At 39.2% G+C, this 19,648-nt stretch overlaps 1 protein-coding gene across 3 annotated transcripts in view; it reads right to left on the bottom strand.

The window, feature by feature from the left end:
- neurl1b (neuralized E3 ubiquitin protein ligase 1B) overlaps positions 1 to 19,648 on the bottom strand; it is a 34,239-nt gene extending 14,591 nt beyond the window's left edge. For 2 of the 3 annotated variants that reach the window (XM_066649954.1, XM_066649955.1), the window contains exon 1: positions 3,499 to 3,712. In XM_066649954.1, coding sequence (XP_066506051.1) covers positions 3,499 to 3,529 — 31 coding nt within the window. In that variant the 5' untranslated portion in view covers positions 3,530 to 3,712. Of the gene's footprint in view, positions 1 to 3,498; positions 3,713 to 19,537 lie in introns of those variants that run through there. The other variant, XM_066649953.1, reaches the window with a different exon arrangement.

Here is a 19,648-nt window from a genome sequence, read left to right as displayed (position 1 = left end):
GAGCAAGTTTGGTGTGGAGGAAGTTGACTGGCCTGCACAGAATCCTGACCTCAACCCGACAGAGCATGTTTGGGATGAATAAGAATGGAGACTGCGAGCCAGGCCTTCTCGTCCAATATCAATGTCCGACCTCACAAATGTGCTTCTGGAAGAATGGTCAAAAATTCCTTTAAACACACTCCTAAACCTCCTAACATCATATTAAACCCTATGAATTAAGAATGGGATGTCTCTAAACTTCATATGCGTGCTAAGGCAGCTGAGTAACTAATACATAAGTCACAATACAGCGCTGATGTTGTCACTGACACATGATAGGCTCCAGGATGTACGTGTCCCTATGTCCTGTTTTCTATAAACAACATGAGGAATCACCATAGAAAACCAAATACTCAGTTAGGTGACAATAGCTGCTCTAAAAATACAGGCAAATGTAATGTAAGCGTTGTCAGCAGCACATACCTGTCAATATCATACACAGATAAATGGATTTCAAAAGGCTTAGAGAGCTGCTGCACAAAGAAAACAAGAAATAAGCTAAATATCTCTGTAAAATTTTCTGTATACGTTTTGAATACTGCACTTTCCAGGGCTCCTAGTGCAGTCGGGGCTTAAGAGTATTGCTCAAGGGCATCTGAGCTGTGGATTCAGGGTGAAGGACAACGCTGTTCCCACCACCCCTGCTGGTCATGGGAATTGAACCCGCAACCTTCCAGTCCCAAGCCCTCTTCGCCAACCATCCATTATTTTTTATTTTTTTGCAATTTTAGTTGACATAATGCTGTATTTTGCTGCTGCTGCTGGTACAGCTTGACTAAAATGTTGTAGAATAATTACACATAACTTATTGTGCTAAAAAGTTACTTCTTCCTTCTGATGTTCAATGTTATTCACAGTGTTTAAATGGCCTTATTTCTGTATTCATTTATATTCACTTTCTGTGGACTTTTAATTTGTATATTTTTATATTTATATTTACTGTTTTTCTTTGCCCCTTACAAATAACATATCTAAATTCAAATGACACAATATGTTTACAATGAAATGTTGCAAGCAAAGTCTGCCCAGAAAACCGTTAGGGGCATGTTTTGGTCAAAATCCATCTGATCATTTGTTGTCATCCTGACATTTCTGCGCATCTGCCCTTGTCAAAAATCAACACATTCATAAAAACCAGCTGTGCCATGGCTCTTCATTCCATGCACTTGAATTTCTAGAAGTTCATTGTAATTCTCGGATTACAGTAATGGAGACACCTGTCTTTATGGATGTTATACATATAAAAACTCAGTTCCAGTAGGGATGCCCTCCTTATAATATGACCATGGATGGGTGGCACTGAATTGTCATAGATAAACATAAAACAGTGTGATGGTTTTGTGACACAGCTAAACAAAAAAATAGATATTGAAAAAATAACAATAAAAACTAAAAATGTGCTGTTTTTGCAAGCTTACGTATGTTGACCTAATGGACGAGAGAATGAATGGCACAAGCTGTGCCTAATAGGTCCAACTTTATCATTTAATAAATGCAGTGTGTGATGATCAAGCAGGGGCATATTTTTAATTTTTTAAATGCCGGTATTCCTCATTAAAGAGCAGACATTGCTATTCACATTGCCAGCTTAGGTTGTTATTTAACGTACTGTGATGATTGTGGGAAGACCAGCCAATTTGGATGTAAAGGATTTGGAATCTGCCATAAAAATAGCTCTGTAGAAATAGATATATTAGACAGTGGAAATATACAAGGGGTCTTCACCAATGACACTGCAATTTAATCAAAAACACTGTTGATTCATGTTCATGGACAGCAGCTTTTTTTCATTATGTAATTCAATCCAAAACATCACAGAATGGTATGTAATATAAAACTGGTATCTCAAGTCTTAAAAACACTCCCTGTTAAGGCCTGTGAGAAAATGTTCTTTACTACCTGACAGGGAGTTGGCCCCCTCATGTCAACAAGGGAAAAAAAACTGTCATTCCCCCAAGGTGCACGCAATAGTGACATTCATGATAAAACAAGAAATTCTTCAGACATTCGCCCTGGTGCTTTTCCTTATGATTCGCAAACCTGTTCATCACCCAGTGAAACAAAACCAGCTCAATAATCTTCATTCAAATATCACAAACGCATAAGCAAACACCTCCATATCAATCTAAAAAGAATATATAATCTCCTTCAAATAATAATAATAGTAATAAAACAAATCATTTAAAAATAATAAAAACATGTAGCTTCAAAACCATAACATTTTTCGAGAAGGCAAAAACATTCTTTACTTCTCTACACTTTTTAAAACATATCTATTGGAAAGAGACAATAATCCTGGCACTGAACGATGTTCTAAGTTCTTGGAGTGTTTCTTACAAAAAACATTAAAAAATTAAAAAAGTCTATTTTGTCCAGGGCATAAATTTGGGTTGAACATAGCTATGAGAAAGAAATGCCAGAATTAACATAAAACTTAATCAAACTATATTAGCTATATGCTGAAAAATGTGTTTTAGATTTTCGTTCAAGTAATATAATCAACAACAGTCATGTTTTACTCCAAAATATGGACCTAAGATTTTTAAATTATACCAATTTCAAAATTCCAGTCTCAGCACCACAATGAATTACTGGCTTATATTGTTCAGTTATAATTATTAGATGACACTGAACCCTCCCTATCCTACAGTAAATTATGCTTATGGCCATATGATTATTCATCAACGCCAGACTGAGGTAGAAGTTTCTTTATCTGAAAAATAAAAACATTATTAATCCTGGTCAGTTAGATGTATACTCTATCGCGGTACACTATGGCCAAAGATTTGTGGACACTTGACTATACAACATCAAGGATATTAATAGGGAGTCCACCCATTTGTGCTGCAGTATCAGCCTCATATTTTCAGGCAAAGCTTTATATTAAATGTTGGAACATTGCTGTGCGGATCTGATTGCAGTGAACATTAGCATAGTGGGCTCCGATAAATGTTGGATGATTCGTTTTGAATAATGTACGCCACCTCAGCTCATCCCAAATGGTAATGGACGGAGATATATCACTCCAGGGTACGCACCCCAGGTGCTCCAGCAACCCAAGCTGGTGGGGCTTTGTACCCCTCTAGCCCACGCTTGGCATTGGGCATGGTGACTTTAGCCTCGGGCAGCAGCTTCAGGGTCGCACTGGGTTTCCGGGTGGAAACGAACCGCACAGCTGAACGCTTGGTGTTCCCTTAAAGTAGCGTATTTGAATTCAGGGATGTCTACACAATTTTGGACAGGCAGTCTCCTATTTTGCATTGAGCTGGATGATACATTCGCAAGATCTCTCTCGACCGCCGTCTTCATCTTCCTCACCCACGCACTCCTCATCTCCACAGAGTTTGCGAAGAAAACGCAGAAACGACAGCCAATGACGGACAAACGCAACTCGCTCGCAGCCTTTACCTCAAAAACGACAAAAAAGCAAAGCTCTGGTGCTAGATAAGCGTCTCTTACCTATGAGCGGTTTGTGTGCAGTATTCCCCATTACTGCCAGCGACTGGCTTCCCACAGCGGCAAGTGGACTCCAGATGCAGCTGCCCGTCGTCCTTCCATCTAACAGCGAACTGTATTGAAGGCGACAGACGAGAGAAACTAGCCGCGTTTACACGGCGACAAGGACCGTGAGCCTCTGTTGCTCCACCGCAATGAACATGCTCATCCTCCCTGTCAAGCGCGCGGGCGTGTGTGTGTGTGTGTGGAGAAGCTCTCTCCACAGCGTTAGCCCTCATTGGCACACTGCCGCCCCCTCCTTCCTTCAAAGTGACAGAACAAACCCTTCACTCCAGTTTAACTTTAAAGCAACACCACCCACACACACAATGCCACTCATCACACACCACAATTAACACCTCTGACTTCACAGTGCCTATTTTATAACAAGCCTGGCCACACACAAGGTTTACAAATGGTTTATTAGCTGTTATAATTTTCATTCATTCATTCATCATCTGTAAGCATTGCATCCTGGGTAATAGCATTAGGCCTATCCAGAATCATTAGCTACAAACATGCCCAGTCACTCACAAACTTCCCACCCAGAATACCTGGAGGAAACCCATGAATATACAGTGAGAGCACGCCAAACTGCTGACTCCCAGGAATTTGAATAAGGATTGAACCCAGCACCCAGGAAGCTGTGTGGCCATGATGCTCTCTCTGCACTGCCACCATGTCTCCTAAATTACATCATATACACCATCAAATCATATAAAAATAAACAGGGTCATGTTGTTTGCCAAATAGTGCGTCCACTTTCATCCATAGGCCTGCTGTTAAACCTTGTGTCAACCGAGACACTCAGTTTTCATCTTTTGATACTTGAGGCCAGTGATGAATATATTTCATTTGACTGTAGACAAAGTAAGATACAGTTAAACTCAAATGTTTGGACACATCAAACTGCATGTTTTACTGAAGTTAAAATAAGCAAAAGGGCTCATCCCAATTAAAAATGACATGAAATGTTTCTGCAATCCTCAGTTTCTGTTTATTTGCCAAATTCAAAACACATCTGGTGTATTTTCCCAAAATTATGTGCATTATGATGTACACATGGAAAACACATGGAAGCACGTTTCAGTCAATAAGCCTTCGTTCATTTTGTGGTCACACTGGCATTTTCTCAGCTCACGCACTTGTCACAAAGCGACACATTCATAAAGACCAGCCAGGCGATGGCTTTTCACTCTTCATACTGAAATAGCTAACAGAAGTTCATTGTGATTGTCAGGTTTGGGGAACGAAGACAAATCCCCTCTTAATTTAAGCAGCAGCCTTCCAGGACAAAAGCCCTGCAACACAAAAGCCAAGGACAAATCATCATGTAGGCGAAAATAAATTTACAATAAGCAATACAGGATAAGTCCTCAGGCCAGACTCCCAACCTTTCAGTCGCCTGCATCTGTAAAGTGATTGCTCTATCAGCCAAATGCATAAATCTAAATGCACACTGAAAGTTTTAAACACTCCAAAAATGCTGCCGGTGGACGTTTTTGGGAATTACACAAACCCTTATGAGGAAATTCCCTCTGTTCCCCACCCCGGCCCCCCATCCCTATCCTTCCACAGCCTTGACCGCTGGGATCCTTGCAAGCTGTTTCCTGTCTTCTGAACTTATACTGTCTCTAAGGAGCTTTGTGCAAACGGGCTGGGTCCATGATTGCCGGCTACGTGCCAACGTATGTCCAGTCCACCGCCAAACCGCCTGGTGGGAGGCTATTCACTCACTTTAGACCCTGCATGTCACAGTGTGTGCCTGGGCAGGAGAAATGCCCCGTTTTTCATATTCACACTTGGAGTGAAATCCAGTTTGCTTTGAATACGCTCCATTCCTGCTGATGTAAGTGATAGAAATATGACATGTCTGCACTGGGGACAAAGAAAAGTACACCACACAGCAGGGACTCAGACAAAATTAGAAGACAAGCAACATGTTATTTAATTTCCAAAGCCTTTGGAGTAGGTGTCATCAGAATTGCATGAAAACAACTGGAAAGCATACTTTTTTAATGCCTTCATTGCTTTCAGTTACTTGTCTTCATGTAAATAGGAGAAAAAGTGAAGACGTATCCAACATCGAGGATTGCTGGTCAAGTGACTGCTCCACAATTCCAAGGTGGGATTGCGGAAGCTGGCCCTGGCAGGTGGTCTCAACAAATCCGCCTTTTGACGTCGCAGTAGATGGTTGACAGGATTTTGCTTACCGAGAACAATTCTCCTTCTGCAGTCGTAGCAGGAAACAGAAGCACTTCTGCCTCACACAGGAGACATTAGCACAGACCCGAGCAAAACTTAAATTCTTTGACATCCTTGTCATGGCTTAAAAAGAAAGGACGGTAATGACCCTGGGGATTTACACAGGAAGTGTGCATGAGGCAGTGTCTGAGGTTGCAGTACTGCTTATGGTGTAAACAGAATATCCTAAGAAACAACACTTCTTTGTTCTTTTACCCTCGGTGTTAAAGAACAAATAGGTTTGATAACTCAACTGCTATCAGACAACAAAAGCTTGAACTGAAGCATAGACTCTGATCACAAAGGCACGTGCCAGTCTTCTCATTAGACACACAGCAAAATCATCAGTGGTAAATTAACTTCTGCAGAGTTAAATAGACTCCTGCCGAGTTTAATTGAATGCTTTTTTAATTCCAAAGGCATTACTCTAACACTGCTCATCTATCGGTCCCACGATAATGAAGAGATGAGCCCTTTGTTCTCCATTAAAACAAGCTGAAGATTAAGAATTTTCCTTTAACTTCAGTGTCTGTTTCTGATCTCTTCTGATCACAGTTAACAGGGGGCATCGCTCTACCAACAGGCCAGACACTAAGGCCATTGTCATTAGTGTCAAGCAAAAGTACATGACTCAGCATCAGAGTAAACATGGGACATTTCCCTCAGTGATCCCAGGATAAAACAAGAAAAGGGCATTTGAGGAAGTCTTTGACAGACCGCGATCAAAATCTGTGTAAATGCAGCCCACACCACTATACCCTGAAAAGACAAATGCTTCTGGCCAACACATATTTGGCTAAAGCTCCTATAGAATGGAGCAATTTTGTTTCTAATGAAGCAGTATGCTTTTCTGAGGAATGAAGCTGTCATAATGTGCAAGGAAACTTGGCCTATCATATCGAAATTGCTGCCATGCGGTGGAGTGACTGGTCCTTGGACTGCGAAGTGTTAGATTTGCAGTCTTCTAATTCCCGTTCGGTTTCCAAGGCGCTGCAGAAATGCTAAGCAGATGGCCGATTGGGAGGATTGCATGTGGTTGTCTGAGCAGCAGGGAGCTTTTGTCCAAACCCGTACTCACAGATCTAATGACAATGTGAGTCATAAGCACCCTCCAAGAGGACCCAGCATTTTCATTAAACACATGTGCAAATACCTCAAGTAGAATTTATTCTCTAAATCTAATTAGAAAAAGAAATCCATACAATATGACTTCATTCGGACTGCGTGTTTTTTTTTTCTCCTCGGGTGATCTATGATTTTATAAACAGTGCTTGCATGACCTGTTGAGTGAGCAAGCGAAGGAAAGGCCATTTGTCTTCTGTTCTATTGGACAACACAGATACAAGCCTCTAAAGAAGTTGTCAGCTGAAACACTTGATGCCAGCCAACGTCTGTACGAAATCCAACGACAGCATTTGTGTCTAATCTGAGTTCTTTAAAATGGGAATTATTGCCATGTGCTCTGTGCCTAGCAGGTTTTTCTGATTTTAGGAGAAACCAAGTACCACAGACCACTTAGTTGTGATGTTCTGAACATTTTTAGAGTCATAGAATGGTACCTATTTGTTTTGAAAGTATCTCTTAGCAAACGATTAGACTAGGTCAGTTGAACACTTGAAGACACTACAGTCATGTGAACCCTACACACTCTAAGACAAGAAAAAACATATTTATATGCATGATCCATATCAGTCATTTATACTTAGCAAGGAATGCTCACGGAGGTAAATGTTGGCTTCTAACATAGTTATAATTAATAAAGTTTTCCATTTGCATTATTCGAAGACCAACCAACCAATAAGGAGAAGAGATCTCAATGTTGTGGTTACTCTTTTGACGTTAGTTACATGGCTGGTCCTGCCAACAGGTCTCAGAATAGAGGGTTTGTGTCTTTAACAGATGTGGACCACTGGCCTCATTTCCCCCAGCTGTGCTATTGTGCTTGCATTCTCTGGCAGGACAAACGGATGCACAGCTACCTAAGTCTAAGGAAATACATACAACCATGTAAAAAGAGAACAACAAGCTTGTTTCTCTTATGTGTGAAAGGTAACACATATTGAGCAGGACATGGGACAAGAAATGTATCTTAATGTATTTTAATGATGTTAACAAATATAACAAATGTGATGCTGGCACGCGCACCCACACATTTGTAATGCCATCAAATATAAGATAGTTTGCTTGAATGAATAAGAGAACTGTCTAAGCTCAATAAGTAAGAAAACAATATTTTTCCAAAGTTGTACTTCAGAAATCAGTTTGGACCATTACAAAACGTAACAAATCTAAATTAATTTCACAACATGGTCCTTACCATCACTGCCGCCATAAGCTAGATAATCTGTACAGATATTGCCAATAGGATGGTTTCCTTAGGGGCAGCTGCACATGACTTCTTAATTGGTTTGCCAACTGGCTTGAAGGTTAAAAAAACAGCTCTATACTGGGACTGCTTTATCCCTAATCACTCAGAAACAGTGTCATCACCTGAAATACCTTATGCTCTTGAATACGATCAAATCCTCACTGGAATGTTCTAAAAGCATTTCCAGAAGAAGTATGGACAAACGTCCTAATAATAGCTGTCAAGAAACTATGGCTGAGCAGGTATATATACATATTCAACATAAAGTGTTATATATAACTCAGGCTGAGGAAATAGCAGGTATTGGCTCCGATTGCTGTGACTGTGAAATGTATATAAGGGATTTGTTTGTAGTAGAAAGCAAATGTCTGGTATCAATGTCAAGGTCTTGTCTTCTTTGCATGGACAAACACAAAAAATATGTTCTCACAGGCTGCGGCTGGTGCCTCAGAAGCACGCACCAAGAATAGCCACACCAGCCCAGTAATACCTGCAGGGCCATAGCACGGTAACACCATGTCAACAAAGTAAACCCAAGAATGGAAGGGAAAACCTAAGAGGACAGTCAAAATTATAGAAGTAATAAAAAAGTACTCTTGGTTTAAATAATTGTTCAGCCAACAAAAAAGAAAAACAGATAGATGAATGTATACATATATACGCGGCAAGTAGCATGAGGCTTGTTTAGAATATTGTTTTCTCCTGCATTCAGGTCAAACACGTCCCAATGTAACTTCAATAAAAACACCACTCTTTGAAAGTTGAGCCAAGGTGCCGGCAAAGATGTCCAGATATGCCATTATTAAACCATAATTAATCTAAAGTACAGCATTGTGGTAGGGCGTATTCAGTGGTAAATATCAACTAAGCAATCTTTGTTTTAATGAAAATGCTTATTTTAGCCACATCACATCATTAAAAGTTTACAGCACAATTCAGGAAATAGCTCAAAAAGAATTTTGGGGCCACACATTCTGCGCATCACTTCTCAACTCTTACAATGTGACCTCTAAAGGGTTCCAAAGATATCTGGAATGGGGTGAAAAAAAATCCCAAATCCTGTTATGCCAGTGGTTAGGAGCAGGATTTGCTGGATTCCTGTAGATTTCTTGTGGTTAACCATTTTCTGCTACCATTTTCTTTCTCCTCTACATAGTTCCTGTAATTCAGTCATTTTCCCAATCAATGCACAGTTCCCTTAACTACCAGAGCAATTAAGTTGGATTATACTCATTCTAACAGCAGGTTTTGAACATGTCATACAAGGCAAGGTACAAAAGGGCATCTTGGTTGTCTACATAACAACCTGGAACTTAACACCACTACAGCAGTGCAAATTATAACTTAGCTCTGCCAACAATGTTCATGCCAACCTAGCCTCACCCTAGAAATAATCACATTAATATAAAATATAAATATTAATGCAGCTTCACCTGTCAAATGTGTAAAACAAGCACAATTATATTTCAAGGAACACCAATATTTTCCTTTAAATTACAGCTTCAAATTATTGTAATTCTTCATTGACCAGTAGTAGGGTGAACAGCGCATCTGTCATTGCTACTCTTGGCTCAGCACTGCAAAAACAACACTCTGCAACTTTTGGAGGAAGGTAAGAATGTGGTAGAAGGTGGTACTTCACCACTTTTCTTCTATGATCCCTATATAAATGGGTAAAATGTTTTTAAAAACCGTATTTAATTGAATCACAATTCCAGAAAAATTTAATTTTTTATTTTTGTAAAATTAAATAAAAATGAGTTTGTGATTTGTTAACTCTCTTAAACATTTATTTAATTGACAAATGTTCAAAGAATAGATTTCCAGTTTTCACTGACCAACTGACCTATCCCATGTGACAATATCCATCATAGCATCATGACTGTTTCTTTAACAATGCATGCTTTTGCTGTTTGTGGCTAAATTTGTACAGTATTGGGTTAGCAATAGAAATGTGTTGATACATAAATGGTACATAAAACTATAAACCCTAAATGACACTGCTTGACAAACCACTAAATCTGTTCACAAATTTAGACAATGGGCCTATTTTATTTAAATCTTCTTATTGCCCAGACATTTAGGGTTAAGTGCTTCAAAGGTAGCAATGAATGCACTTGACCTTTCATGTAAGGTTTCTCCAAGTTCTACAGCACATAAACAACCACAGATAGTGGGAACCTTGGCACCAGCAGTTAACCTTTTTTGCAAAGCTCTAAGGTCAAGAAGGGTCAAATGCCATAGAGCCATGGGAAAAAAGTTGATTGCCACAGCTATTATTAACTACCATCTTACATCTGAAAGTGTTATGTACCAAAGGGCACCAATGTAATGCTTTTTGACAAGAGCAATGACTTTCGCCTGGAAAGAAGGTTGCTGTACTGCATTGACTGGAAGAATATGAGCGTGACCTACCTTCTAGCAAGGATGAAGTAATTATATAATGCACTGATGAAACGTGTCACAATATTAAAATGAATGTCAGTCAGTAGCAAAGATTTGTGCAGGGAACCTTAGCTTACAAGCACTGGACGCCAGTGTCTTTTATGTGACATAGCCATTTCAAAACAGCATATGTAGCATTCTTCTGGAAAATACAACACCGAGATGAAAGAGAGAGAAAATGTATTATTTTTTAAGTTGCATTACTGGACAATGAGATGTTACTGAGCTTCCCTGTCTTTAGTTGGTTAGTCCTTTTCAATGCAGACATATCGCCAAAAGGCCAGAGGCTTGGAAACTGATAGCCTTAAGAGCTTGATCTGTTAAGGTCAAAGGTTAGCCAGTTGTGGGACTCAACGTTAACAACTTTACTGTAGCACAGAGCTAACCTCTCAGATCAATGACACACATAAACACATAGGTTTAATTTCCAGTGGGGACAAAAGGAGACATAACACACATGATTCAAAATCCACATACACAAAGTTAGCTGGAGGTTGTAGAGGAAATCACACATTAAATCTATTCTTGCACCACCTGACTGATAAATATCCTTCTAGAGTAGAACTACACTACTGACACATGATGAAAGTAATGTCTACATTTCTCTACAATCTTTAATTAAGAAATGTTTAAGCACAATCTATTAATATATTGGGCGGCACGGTGGTGCAGCAGGTAGTGTTGCTGTAACACAGCTCCAGAGACCTGGAGGTTGTAGGTTTGAGTCCTGCTCCAGGTGACTGTCTGTGAGGAGTTTGGTGTGCTCTCCCTGTGTCTGCGTGGGTTTCCTCCGAGTGATCCAGTTTCGTCCCACAGTCCAAAAAACACATGTTGGTATGTTGATTGGCAACTCAAGTGTGTCCATAGGTATGAACGTGTGAGTGTGCTGGAAGGACTGGTGCTCCCTCCAGGCTGTGTTCCCACCATGTGCCCAGTGATTCTGGGTAGGCCCACTGGGACCCTGAATTGAATACGCGGTTACAGACAATGAATGAATGAATGGACGTTAATATATTCACATGCTTAAAACATAAATTATTAAATGTTTTTTATTTTAAATATTTTAATACAGTGTTACTATTTTAAAAACTTTTTTAACCATTATTATCCTAAGATATTGGGTACAGCTTTGGAATTTTGAACACACTTTTTTTTGGTTTTTATAAAAAATTTTCAATTTTGGATGATTTTGGAGCTCACTGGTTACTCACTGGTTTATTAGATAGTGACTGTGGTTGAGCTCGCTCCACAGCACTCACTTTCAACATCTATGGCTTTTTAATTGTGTTTGGACTCAACGACTGAAAGAAAATAAAAGCTTTCTGTCCTAATAGCTTTGATACGCACATTAAGTTACTCACTCCCTTAATTTTGAATTTTAGTGCCTTTCTGAGTTGCTCTGTCAGATGATGAGGCAAAACTTCATTGTGTCTCCTTCATCTGCTACACCCTTGTTTGCTTGTGTTTTGATGATGATGCCCCAAAGCATTAGAAAGCAGAGTACAGTAGATTTCAAACATAGAGGCTGGGAATGTTGGAGATGTTTAACACCATACATCAGAACTAACAGTCTGTTTTATTTGGATGACAAGCCTCTGCTGGTGGCTTTCCTGCGCCTATCAGTGTAATGTTATCCTGTTGTTCCATGGACCTCTGTTTCTGCAAACCAGTGGAATGCAGCCATGTGTTCTAAACAGGGCTTACACATCGTAAGGTTTAATGGGAGCCATATGAATTTGAGATTAATGAGAGGTGAATTCAATCATTGGGTAATCCAGTCAGTGGAGGATTCTGCTGAGGGGCCAGGGAACCCTGCTTGCTATGTCTGCAACATCTCATCAGGCTGCAGTCTGTTTTAAGAGGTTAGTCAGCCTTAATTACTCCAAAACCGTATGGCAGGCACAGAAGAAAACAAGACAATTCTTCACAATCACACTAGTACTCTGTGCCTTTCCATTTACAATAGGACATAATTGTAATTTTTTTCCAGTAATAAACAGCTACAGAAATAAGATGTATCTTCATGCACAGTTAGTTGCATGGTATAGTTAGAGGTGTGAAAATCCTTTGCTACATTAGTCTGAATGTAAAGATGCAACTGCACTAATTTAGGATCAATGACACATTCCCAAAGACTGATCTATATTACAATCCTTCCAAAAGGCATTCAACAATATGTGTTGTTGGGTATGCGATGATGTCATTTTTAAAGCTTACAGTTCATTTATTATCTGTAACCACTTATCCAGTTCAGGATCCAGAGCCTACCTGGAATCATTGGGTGCAAGGTTTGAACACACCCTGGAGGAGGCGCCAGTCCTTCACAAGGCAACACACACACACACACTCTCACGAGTCGCCAATCCACCTACCAACTTGTTTTTGGACTGTGGGAGGAAACCGGAGCACCCGGAGGAAACCCATGCGGACACACGGAGAACACACCAACTCTTCACTCCAGGCACCTGGAGTGGGGATCGAACCCACAACCTCCAAGCCCCTGGAGCTGTGTGACAGCGACACTACCTAAAAATAGTAGTACATAAGTCAGTGTTAAATAAATAAAGGGAAATATTGAGAATTATATGGCATTTTAACAAAGACAAAAAGACATTAATTTTGGCACTTGTTTAACTTATTGTGATATAATAACGAGTTAATGTTAGCAACATCAAATTATATGGTAATCATATGAAATTTGGAATTTAAGACTTTCTTAAAGATCAGTAATTAGTCCAAACTTTTGTATTTTATGATTAATATTTATTCCCATAGTTATACTAAAGGGCACATTTTCCACACAGTTGTCAAGGTCTACTAAAAGCACAGTGAGATATGCTGGAGTAGGCACTTTGGGAGTTCCTCTGGACACTAATGTCATTTGTCACAGATGCAGTCTTCACGGCCACTCCCTGATATCCATCCCCAGCTGCCCTGTCCTCTTCCATCTTTAAATGCTATTTTAATACTCTCTAAAGCAGATCCAAACTGCCCAGTAGAGCCTTGTGGTATCTCCTCTTTACAAGGTTAACAACACACAGAGAGCTGTTTCCATAGCAAAGAGGCCCTCCAGGGAGGTGGGCTAAGTCTCATGGTGGGCTTGGGATATTATGGGCTGCATTTCTGCTACTCTTCTGGACAGCAATTGTTTACTGACCAAGAGCCAAACACAATGAAATACATGCATCTAGTCCACATGTTGCTAATCATATGACTGACCTCATTCAACGGTTATCTGACACTATTAATACAACAAAGAAAGAAGTGATCTATGAGAGCACAAACATACACTATGAAGCATAATATCATGTGCTTAAGTATGTCAAATGAAAAATTTATGGCCATAGGACCCCCGCCATGTGACGACCTAAAAAGACTCACTGACATTTGTAAGTGCCTATCCCTGAAAAATACTGGCTACTCAACTGAGCCATTTTTCCAAACATGTTCCACAATACTGCTCCCACTCTCATATTTTTAAAAAGCAATTATTTTTTCCTCTTTAAATTGACTTGACTGAAACTCACTTAAGGACATCCCTTATTTGTTTATTATTGAGAGTTTTCTAGTATTAGCCCAATACTGTGTATGAGACTGATCATTTTTTGATGAAATTATATCCACGTGATATCTATGATCTACATAAATGATATCTTCATACCAAACATTTCTGAGAACAAAAACAACAACAACAAAAAAAAGATTTTGAGACAAGCTGATTACAATTGTCTTTCTTAAAAGCTATCTCCTCTGTGCATCAGAAATCTAACTTTCTTAATTTCCTTTCAGATTTCTTTCCAGGGCCATTGAACAAAACAAAAAAACAAGCGAGGACCCAGTCTTTCCTGTGGGCAGGTAACCAGATCAGAGACTACAGTGTGAGGAGAGCCCTGAAGGAAGAGTTACAAGAGCCAAAAAGCAACTGATACACTGGTTGATTTTACACATATCTGCATTTGGATTTTACAGCAAAGTGTATCACTTCTGATATATATGTCTATAGACAATACACAAGAGCTTCCCAAATTCATGATGTATGGTACTGTAGTACTGGGATAAAGTAGCTTATGAGATTACTATGAATGAAAAATGAATGAATGTATGCGTAGGTCTCCGAAACATAATGAATCCTAGAAGAAGAAATACATTATAAATAATAAGTCCACTTAGGAAGGTCAAACACAATGACTGTAGCGTGAATTAAAGATACAGTTTGATTGTATTCGTATTTTCCAGGGTGCATCTTGCACGTCCTACAAACTGCAGCAGCTGCAATCAGAAGCCAGCTCCAGTGCGGTGGTGGAAACCCCAAGGCAGGCCGTTTATTTTCTTATGATTAAATCTGCTTATTTTGGCTCCCTCCTCCCGAGTTCCACCCCAACACAAACAGCATTGTAAAGGGAGCTTTTTTTTAATGAGGGCAAAAAAGTCAGAGGAAGGCTCTTTTTAGACATGGCTTATTGTTTTTATTTTCTTATTTTAGGCTGAACTTCGGCTCCAAGTCATATTAGTCACGCAGAACCGGACTCTTCGTTATTGCGGCCACAAAGACATCCAGGCACTTCTGGTGCTTCTGCCTTAGATTCAAATGAGATGCGGTAGGCTAATTCCCCCTTTTAACATACAGAAACCCAATTCTAGCACAAGACGAGGCTGACAGGCAATTACACACTGGCAGTTCCACCCGTTGTTAGTTCACTGCTCTTTTTTCCCCCTAACAAAGCTATCCAGGATGAAAGAGGATGAGCTATGAGCTCACTGACAGATCACAGCACATTACGTAAACTTTATTTTCCCCTCTGTGGACCAATTTAGCAGGAAAGGTTGACGGCTTTCATACAGGGTCCTGTCACCTCCAAGGTCTCAAGTTTCTGACTTCCGCTCATCTCTGCCTTTCCTCTCTTCTACTTCTTTCCAACTCTAGTCAAGACATTAGACCATGTGGAGTGAGAAATATCCCTGGGCCCCTTGCCTCTGAAGGGGACACTGATACAGTGAGTGCTGGGCGAGGAGGCTATTTTGAGGTGCTGTAAATATGGGAACTTCCTCCCCGAAAGTGGATCTTATATCCCGAAGGATCCTTTTACATTATTAACAACAAGCAGCAAGCAGAGTAGGCAGCATTTCCATATCCTTCTTACTCTGTTTACACACACCAGGAGGACATGGGTATGGAGTATACAGGTTATTATACAGATACACTGCAGGACAGACATTCAGATACAAAACTAACTTTATAAGTTAATGTGCAATTTTAATAAAAACTATTTGTTTATTAATAGAGAAATATGAATTTACTCAATATCTGCTGCAATAGTGTCCTACTGGTGATCCTCTTTCAGTGTTTTACTGTAGCTCTAATCAGTCACTCGATTCCCCCATTCAGATGCTCCTGAAGCACTAAAGAACTGAATCTGTGTTGCATCAATAGCCTGTAAAATATTAGAGGTAAATATAAAGAACAATTGTTCAGACTAGCTGCAGATAAATTCGTGGAGCCTGGAGGAAAGGCATCTACAATACAATAAAGGTGTTTTGTATTGCATAATACAAAACAGAACAGTATAACAATTTATTGTCACATTAGAAGAATTAAAGTAATTCAAGCGATTAATTTCTTTAATTACTTTATTAAGATTAAAAATGATTTAAAGTAATTGTGGCAGGCTCTTATAACATTATAAGAGTCTGCCACAAGTAATACATAATCACTCAATAAAAATGATTTCAGCTGATCACATTTTTTCAGCTGACAGTTATTTTTCACATTAGTTGGCATTCGCAATCCTACATTTAAGTGACAAGAAATATATTAACCTGATTAACTGGTTGCAGCAAACCTTACATAAATTCATCATCCATTGTCTGTAACCACTGATCCAGTACAGGTTTGCAGTGGGTCCAGAGTCTACTGGAATATTGTGAAAAATTTCTTAGGATATACTAAGTGTTTACATGTATTGTGTGGCAGGTATAACTGTGTTGTTTGTTGACAAATATTATCTGTATGAATATTCATACACTCCTGTAACAATTTACTACTATTTTTTTTACATTTCACTGCTTCTATAGCCTTAGCTTGTAATATATAGTACACTTAAAATATGAAATTGTTGGGTGTGACTGCAGCACCAACGGAGGCTTCCTGCTGGTGCCGCACACGGAATGTGAGGACAGCTGAAGGATGAGATGTCCACATTGTTACATGCTTTTTGTGGCACTGTGCTGCTCGGTGTGCAGAGGTATTCGCACAAATTCTCACTGCCCTCCTGCTGTAAGGCCTATAAAGTGAGTGCTGTAAAATGCACAATTCACCCATGTGTCCACCCATTCATGGAAGCGGAAAGAATGAAAACAGAAACTCTTCTGAAGGTGAAATAGTGTTTTTTCCACTGTGAGATGAGACAAGGGTGCATGGCCTTCGCACTAGGGCACATCCTTCTGGAACTTCATACAACTAAAAGCACTTTGACAGTCTGGGCTGTGGACTGCATTGCCCAACATGTGGTATGTTGAATAAACACAGTAAACCTTATGATCATATGAGCATTTTTGTTTTTGGGAATATATTTTATGGGAGGAGGAATAATACTTGGTTACATAGTTTTCAGTAGATTTTCAAAAGTTTAAAGGCATAGAAATCTTCATTTAAAAATTGCAGTCTATACATTTTCAATTAATAATATATATTTTATATAAGAAGCAGAGGAGATCCATCCATCTATTATCTGTAACCGCTTATCCAGTCGGTGGGTCCTGAGCCTACCTGGAATCATTGGGCGCAAGGCAGGAACACACCCTGAAGGGGGCACCTGTCCTTCACAGGGCAACACACACACACATTCACTCACACCTACGGACACTTTTGAGTCACCAATCCACCTACCAATGTGTGTTTTTGGACTGTGGGAGGAAACCGGAGCACCCGGAGGAAACCCACGCAGACACGGGGAGAACACACCAACTCCTCACAGACAGTCACCCGGAGCGGGAATCGAACCCACAACCTCCTATGACATAAAGCTGGCTAACATAAATTTACAATTCACAAATGTTGTTGGGATATAGTACAAAATGTCTCATTAAGCGTTTCTGATTATATAGTGGACATAGTCGTTAAAAACTATAGTTTTGGGAGTTTTTTTTCTATTCAATCCCAGATACATGTGAAAGGTTTTGTTGTTGTTGTTGTTGTTTTTGTCATATTTAGATCCACCTTATTATGAAATGTGCTAACTTGGCTCTCGTTCAGCAACTGTTACAGATCCTGCGTGTCAAACAGGTTGGTAAAGGAAGCAGTGCCAAATCTTAGGTGCTTCCCTAAGGCAAGAGAACACACAGGCAAACCAAGCCAACATCATCAATAATACAGAAAGTGTTAAATGTTTAAGCATGCAACCTTATGCCTTCCTGCTGACGAATGTGTCGAGAACTGAAGGTATCACTTGAACGATATTACCACACAACAGAGTTATGTGCTCTGAAAAACAATGTCCTCATCTATTACAGTAAACACAAGCAGTCATAGTGGCTGTACTCTTCTCATATTAATGGGATATATGATGATAATCATACATGCACTCTTGTGAAATCTGACTATATATAAAACACATTAAGACATCTGGACAAGTGGGAAACGCTTTCCAACTTTGCTAAACAAATTAGCAAGTCATTACAGTACAGTAACTAGTCTTCAGTCACAGGAACACAGATGCCCTCTGCTGGCTGATAGTGCCCTCCCAAGTTCAACTACATGATGTGCCAAATCTTACAAGAATGCTAAAAAACAACAGAAGTGAAGTTGTTATCAATAACGGTTACATTATTAGGATTTTTATGCAAAACCTAAAGGATGATCTAAGGATCCTACTGGGTTTTTGTCATAACTGATGATATTGACACCCCCTCTCTCCAAAATAAATAAATAAATAAATAAATAAATACAAGCAAGATCCATTTCAGGGGTCAAATACCATTCTATTTTTTCTCTCTGCACATCATAATTATTCCCACTGCAGTGCTCTCAGCATCCACAGAGGTCCTGGGAAAAGATAGTTCCACCAACTCTGCATAGTTCAGTGACCAATAGTAACCACTCAATCATCCTGGGAGCAATACTTCCTGTCTCAGTCTGGAAACATCTGGTACATCACGTAAAGTCTCACCATACAGACATGACATGAAAATGTTAAACAGTGCTTTTATATTATGACAAGATCTTGTTTATTAATTTCATGTTTCATTATAAAATAAGAGGGAGACTAAAAGAGACATAGTTTGCCATCGGTATTTATGTTTTCAATTATATGTAACTATAAAAATTTCTGTGAAGAATAAATACAGATATATTAATAAAATTGGCAAAGGTTACATCCAATGCATTAGTTCCTATTAGTACCTATTTCAAGACATATTTATGAATTCCTAGCTGTATATTCTTGCACAAGAAATTCACAATAAAGTCACAATAACACTAGTGAGGTGTGATCATTTAAAATAAAAAAAACAACAGTGGTGCCAAAAATAATAGTAAAGATAACAATTATGTACTTTTAACTTAAAATGCATGTGTTAAGAGATTGTTATTATACTGATGATGTTTATATATGATATATATATATATAGTGATGTACGTATCAAGATATTGAATGTGGTCATATTGCCCACCACTTACCTCAAATTATTTTGCTCCTTACATTTTCAAATTTTGCCTTAAATTTTACAGATTGATTCGAGAGCTAGTTTTAATATTTTGCTGAGACATTTGTATCTGACACCAGACCTGTATACCAGGAAATAAAGGCTGGTTTTAATATATATTTTTCCATATATATGGCCTAGTAAAGTGCTTTTGCTAGTGTATATTATAAAAAGAAAATTAGAGTCCTGGGGAAATGCCAAGGCTGCGGTTGGAGCCTGGAGGTGTTAATTGTAAACTGAACTCACCTTTCCTAATGGAGGTACACTGCAATCCAGCAGCTGTTGTTGATGTAGAGAGCTGCTGAGACAACAGCGAAGACTCGTTGTTCCCCATATGACTCTTTTTCACCCTCAAGT

The sequence above is a fragment of the Hoplias malabaricus genome, chromosome 17 (assembly GCF_029633855.1).
Source record: "Hoplias malabaricus isolate fHopMal1 chromosome 17, fHopMal1.hap1, whole genome shotgun sequence".
Lineage (NCBI taxonomy): Eukaryota > Metazoa > Chordata > Actinopteri > Characiformes > Erythrinidae > Hoplias > Hoplias malabaricus.
This window is presented reverse-complemented; position numbering and strand designations above follow the sequence as displayed.